This window comes from Mandrillus leucophaeus, unplaced genomic scaffold, assembly GCF_000951045.1.
Source record: "Mandrillus leucophaeus isolate KB7577 unplaced genomic scaffold, Mleu.le_1.0 Scaffold35, whole genome shotgun sequence".
Classification (NCBI taxonomy): Eukaryota; Metazoa; Chordata; class Mammalia; order Primates; family Cercopithecidae; genus Mandrillus; species Mandrillus leucophaeus.
In genome coordinates, this window is record NW_012103698.1 from 2415560 (window position 1) to 2422237 (window position 6678).

The 6678-nt window shown below is 44.7% G+C and overlaps 1 protein-coding gene across 1 annotated transcript in view; it reads right to left on the reverse strand.

Annotated features, from left to right (window-relative positions):
• Positions 1-1306: 1306 nt before the first annotated feature.
• NUSAP1 (nucleolar and spindle associated protein 1) overlaps positions 1307-6678 on the reverse strand; it is a 66308-nt gene continuing 60936 nt past the window's right edge. The window contains exons 8-10 of the mRNA XM_011989341.1: positions 6247-6363; positions 4790-4898; positions 1307-2276 (exon numbers count right to left, since the gene is read on the reverse strand). Of these exons, the coding sequence (XP_011844731.1) occupies positions 2183-2276; positions 4790-4898; positions 6247-6363 (320 nt within the window). The 3' untranslated portion in view covers positions 1307-2182. The remainder of the gene's footprint in view (positions 2277-4789; positions 4899-6246; positions 6364-6678) is intronic.

The following is a 6678-nucleotide window of genomic DNA, read 5'->3' on the forward strand; positions in this document are numbered from 1 at the left end:
ACTTTGGGAGACTGACGTGGGAGGATCACTTGCCCAGGAGTTTGAGACCAGCCTGGGCAACATAGTGAGACCCTGTCTCTAAAAAAATATATAAAAAAATAAAAAAAATTAGCCAGGTGTGGTAGCACACATCTGTAGACTCAGCTACTTGGGAGGCTGCGGTAGGAGGATCCTTGAGCCCATGAGGTCAAGGTTATAGTGAGCTATGATCTTACCACTGCATTCCAGCCTGGGTGACAGACCAACACTGTGTCTCTTAAAAAAAATAATAATAATAATTAGGCTGGGTGCACCGGCTCACATCTGTAATCCCAGCACTTTGGGAGGCCGAGGCGGTTGCATCACGAGGTCAAGAGATAGAGAGTATTGCTTGAACTTGGAGACAGGTGGAGGTTGCAGTGAGCCAAGATCACACCACTGCACTCCAGGCTGGGTGACGGAGATTAAAGACAAAAATATAATTGTTGGGTCTTGATGTTTTTTTTTTTATTTCAAGATGGAGCCTCACCCCGTTGCAGTGGCCAGAGTGCAGTGGTGTGATCTTGGCTCACTGCAACCTTCACCTCCCGGGTTGAAGTGATTCTCCTGCCTCAGTCTCCTGAGTAGATGGGATTACAGGTGCCCACCTCCACGCCTGGCTAATTTTTGTGTTTTTAGCAGAGATGTGGTTTCACCATGTTGGCCAGGCTGGTCTCTAACTTCTGACTTCAAGTGATCTGCCTGCCTTGGCCTCCCAAAGTGCTGGGATTACAGGTGTGAGCCACTGTGTCTGGCCAGAATTGTTGGGTATTGATCTTGTACGTTGCAACCTTACTCAATTTATTAGTTCTAGGAGCTTTTTAGTGAAGTCCTTAGGATTTTCTCTATGTAAGATCCTGGTGGTTTTTTTTTTTTCAGATAGGGTCTCACTACCTAATGGCATGGCTAGATTACACAGTAGACATACTGTTAACTTTTCAAAGAAACCAGCAAACTGTTTTCCAAAGTGGTTGTGACATTTTACATTTCCATCAGACGTGTATTTGACCCTAAATTTTAAAAATTGATCTGATCTCTTCCCCTTGATAGGAAAATCTGAATGTTTCCAGTACTTAGGAGTGTGCCATGTCCTAAAGCCTCATGTATACAAAACAGCATTTAATAAAACCTGAGAGGTACTCTGGGAATATAAAGGGAGCATACCGCCGTTTCTTTTTTGAGTGGAAGCAGTGGTCAGGAAAGGGCATACAAAGGGTATAAACTCTTGTTAAGCCTAGCTGCTCACCTAAATCTTGGAAGACTTATGTTTACAAAGAATGAATCTACCACAAAGAGAAAAAATTTTATTAATGACAATCTTGAGCAGTATAAAACTCAGAAGCTCCACTGAGGTGAAGGAAACATGGACATGATACTAAGCAAAGCCTCGTCTTTTCCATAAAATGAATAAGTACATTTGGTGGAGTTTGAGACCAGCCTCAACACAGGGCATGTGGGTGAACATAGTGAAACCCTGTCTCTAAAAGCATTAAAGCATTAATCCTCACATTTCGATAGGACTATGTAGCTTTCAAGTAAGCAATGTTAGAATGAGTTGTAGAGTTTTATTTATGCAAATATAGTGAGTGACAGATGGCAATTACATGAGGCTATTTGAACAAAGATGCACAAGCCTAAACAATTTCACCTAGGTAAAATATTGATGTCATAACCAAATCATGGCCCCGTTTCATAAAGGTTACTATATCCTACAGAGACTGAAGAGGTGGCCTTTCTATCCCAGCTTACCCTATTCTTGTTATTGTTTAAATTCTCCTGAAGCTTGTATAACTAGCTGCCATTAGATAAATGCTATTGGCTAGCAGAAGACTGCGGTTCTGTTAATATTAGAACCAGCAGGGGGAACTTGACATTAAAAATCTAGGAACAGAATTTTAGGATGTATCTCATTAGAAACCTGAATTGTATAGGGACTTAAGTAAAAACCATCCCAAAGAATGTGAGCTTTAAGGTGATAATGTCTTTTCAGAGATCATAGCACATGAAGAACCCACGGACACTACATACATGGACACTACATAGAATATGAACAGTTAGCAGAAAAAGATCTCGTGACTAAAGTGGGGAAGACATCAAAAAAAAAAAATTTACAAAAGGAAAAAAGTTCAGAATACAGGAATATTTACAAGATGTTAAAAAATTATTAATCTTCAGCCAAAATGAGGCCCCTTCGCATTCCCAAAACCTTTGCTTTCTTCTCCTTTCGTTCTTGCTCGCGTTTCTTCCGTTGCTCTTCCCTGAGGGGAACAGGTCACAGGTTAAGCTCTAGGGAGGCTCCACAACAGACACTTTAGAGCAACTATTGTTGGACTAACACCCAAACTTTCAAGCAATGACATCCAGTATACTTGTGTAAAACAGACTCTTAGAGGGCACTGTGCTCCGCCTAGTGTTTCTAACACCTGTTTGTCATTGTTGTGTTAAAGGGCTAGAAACTGGTATTTGCCTTTTGCTAACTCAGCACTCTGAAATCATGCATGGAGGCTGGGCACATTGGCTCATGCCTGTAATCCCAGCACGTTAGGAGGCCAAGGCAGGCGGATCACTTGAGGTCAGGAGTTCGAGACCAGCCTGGCCAAAATGGTGAAACCCCGTCTCTACTAAAAATACAAAAGAGTTAGCCAAGTGTGGTTGTGCATGTCTATAATCCCAGCTACTGGGAGGCTGAGGCAGGAGAATCGCTTCAACCCAGGAGGTGGAGGTTACAGTGAGCTGAGATCATGCCACTGCACTCCAGCATGGGCGACAGAGCAAGACTCTGTCTCAAAACAAACAAACAAACAAAAATAAATAAAATAAAAAAATCATACATGGAATTGGAATCAGAAGATACCTTGGTGATTGAATCCAACTCTTATTATTTTACAATTTGCTTTAGGCCAGATGCAGTGGCTTACACCTATAATCCCAGCATTTTGGGAGGCCAAAGTGGGAGGATTCCCTGTGCCCAGGAGTTCAAGGCAAAAGTAAGCTATGATCATGCCATTGCACTCCAGTCTGGGTGACAAAAAGTAAGAACCTATCTCTAAGAAAAAAAAAATTGTTTTAAATGAGAAATGTCTACACCTAGAAATCAAAGGCGTGGTGGCTCACACCTGTAATCCCAGCACTTTGGGAGGCCAAGGTGGGTGGATCACCTGAGGTCAGGAGTTTGAGACCAGCCTAGCCAAGATGGTGAAACCCCGTCTCTACTAAAAATACAAAAATTAGCTGCACGCAGGGGTGGGCACCTGTAATCCCTGCTACTTGGGAGGCTGAGGCAGGAGAATCACTTGAACCCGGGATGGAGAGGGTGCAGTGAGTCAAGATCGCACCACCACACTCTAGCCTAGGCAACAGAGCGAGACTCCGTCTCAAAACAAACAAACAAACAAACAAAACCAAGATAAGTTAATATAATCTTGGGCTTTTTTGTGTTTTTTTTTTCTTTCTTTCTCTTTTTTTTGGTTTGTCTAATCCTCTGAAAGAAAAGCATAATGGCTAACTCAGTAGACCCTGATTCTAGTTCTATTCCTTTCACTAAACTATGTGATTTTGAGCTTGACCTTTGACTTTTTTTTTTTTTGAGACGGAGTTTTGCTCTTGTTGCCTGGGCTGTAGTGCAATGGTGCAATCTCGGCTCACCACAACCTCTGTCTCCCGGGTTCAAGCGATTCTCCTGCTTCAGCCTCCAGAGTAGCTGGGATTACAGGCATGTGCCACCACGCCTGGCTAATTTTGTATTTTTAGTAGAGATGGGGTTTCTCCATGTCTTGAACTCCTGACATCGTAATCCACCCGCCTTGGCCTCCCAAAGTACTGGGATTACAGGCGTGAGCCACCTCACTCAGCCAACTTAATAATAGTGAGCAAAGGCCTTGGCGCAGTCATGTATAGCCATGAGTCAAATGATAGGTAACCCTGTGTCACGAGGTTCCAAGCAGGGAATCTGGGCCCAACCATGACTTGCTACAACCCAGGATGAGCTCTGGCTTTAACTTGGTTTTCATGCTGAAGGAAGCCTCTAAGGACCGTCCTGGGTTCTCCTCTTTATAGGGCCTTGATGCCTTGTAAGCCTGGCTTCCTTAGGAGTGAGGAATTGATGTCTATCTGGATACGTAGGTGCCCTGGACTGCTGGGCATTGGTATCAGGAGAGATACCCACATGCCCTGTGTTGAGGCAGATGAGTCATGCAAGAGCAGTGCTCTGAATCTGGGTCTTCTTCTGAATCACCTGCAGAGCTTTGGAAACAATGCAGGTGCTTGGGCCTCACCCCAAACCTGCTGATTTGGAGTCCATTACACTGGAACCTAGGCACATGTACTCAGAAAGTTCTATATATGATACTACTACTTTTCTTTTTTTTTTTTTTTTGAGATGGAGTCTCACTCTGTTGCCCAGGCTGGAGTGCAGTGGCACGATCTCGGCTCACTGCAAGCTCTGCCTCCCGGGTTCCTGCCTCAGCCTCCCGAATAGCTGGGACCACAGGCGCCCGCCACCACGCCTGGTTAATTTTTTTTTTTCATTTTTGTATTTTTAGTAGAGACAGGGTTTCACCGTGTTAGCCAGGATGGTCTTGATCTCCTGATCTCATGATCCGCCTGCCTCAGCCTCCCAAAGTGCTGGGATTACAGGTGTGAGCCACCACGCCTGGCCCATGATACCACTTCTAACCTCCCCTTAAAACACCACTATTACTGAGTCTCTATCCCTCAGAGGTGCTGCTTTTGAAATTAAAATAATTATAAAGCTGGATAATTATGTACTTACTTTGTCTGGAGATGGGGTTGTTTGTAAGTTTTCTTGTAGAAGTTAATTCTGTTGACATGTTGATTTAGGTAATTATTTTCTTTAGATTGCCCCCATGGTTTTAGCTTTCCTAGTTTAGGACAGAGACAAAGAGTTTTAAGAAGATTGTTTGATTTATATTCCCAACTTCATTCCCTTCATCTGTGGTTACCTGCTATTGACAATTATACTTTTTTCTTTGAGACAGAATCTCACTCTGTTGCTCAGGTTGGAATGCAGTGGTGTGATCTGATCTTAGCTCACAGCAACCTCCGCCTCCTGAGCTCAAGTGATCCTCCCAACTCAGACTCATGAGTAGCTGGGACTACAGGCACACGCCACCATGCCCAGGTAATTTTTGTATTTTTTAGTAGAGATGAGGTTTCGTCATGTTGCCCATGCTGGTCTCCAGCTCCTGTTCTCAAGCAATCTGCCTGCCTTGGCCTCCTAAAGTGCTGGGATTACAGGCGTGAGCCACTGTGTCCAACCAATTTGCAATTTTACAAAAAAGAACTGTGACCGAATTTCTGGAAGTTTACGTGTTGCTTTTGTTTTGTTTTGTGTTTTTTTTTTTGAGATGGAGTCTTGCTCTGTCGCCCGGGCTGGGGTGCAGTGGCCGGATCTCAGCTCACTGCAAGCTCCGCCTTCCGGGTTTACGCCATTCTCCTGCCTCAGTCTCCCGAGTAGCTGGGACTACAGGCGCTCGCCACCTTGCCTGGCTAGTTTTTTGTATTTTTTAGTAGAGATGGGGTTTCACCGTGTTAGCCAGGATGGTCTCAATCTCCTGACCTCGTGATCCGCCCGCCTTGGCCTCCAAAGGTGCTGGGATTACAGGTGTGAGCCACCACGCCCGGCCTGTTTTTGTTTTCTTGAGGCATGGTCTCACTGTGTCACCCAGGCTGGAGTGCAGTGGTGCAATCTCGGCTCACTGCAACCTCTGCCTCCTAGGTTCAAGCAATTCTCCTGCCTCAACCTCCCAAGTAGCTGGGATTATAGGTGCCACCACCATGCCAGGCTAATTTTCTTATTTTTTTTCAGTAGAGATGGGGTTTGACCATGTTGGCCAGGTTGATCTCAAACTCCTGAACTAAAGTGATCTGCCCACCTCAGCCTCCCGAAATGCTGGGATTACAGGCGAGAGCCACTGCACCCAGCTGCAGAATTTGTTCATTCTTAAGTTGTCATTTTTTATTTTTATTTTTAGATGGAGTTTCGCTCTTGTTACCCAGGCTGGAGTGCAATGGCGCAGTCTCGGCTCACTGCAACCTCCGCCTAACAGGTTCAAGCAATTCTCCTGTCTCAGCCTCCCAAGCAGCTGGGATTACAGGTGCCCGGCACCACGCCTGGCTAATTTTTGTATTTTTAGTAGGCATGAGCCACTGCATCCCACCAATCTTAAGTATTTTATAGGCCCTGTAGCTTAAAACACTCCCACGTACCTTTGTGTGGTTCATAGTTGAGGGGACGAGACAAACTGGCTTTAAGATCAAACACTGGTTTCTTATTGGAGACTGGAGTCTGCGTTGCCTCAGTTGTCAACTTGAATGGGGTAATAACTAAAAACACACCAAAGAAACCGAAGAGCTTAATTAGAAACAAAGACCTGTTAAAGCGTTTATCAAAGTGTTACTTCTCAATCTTAAAAATACATGTTATAGGCTGGGCATGGGGCTCACGCCTGTAATCCCAGCACTTTGGGAGGCTGAGGTGGGCAGATCACAAGGTCAGGAGATTGAGACCATCCTGACCAACATGGTGAAACCCTGTCTCTACTAAAATACAAAAAATTACCTGGGAGTGCGGTGGCTCACGCCTGTAATCTCAGCACTTTGGGAGGCCGAGTCAGGTGGATCACCTGAGGTCGGGAGTTC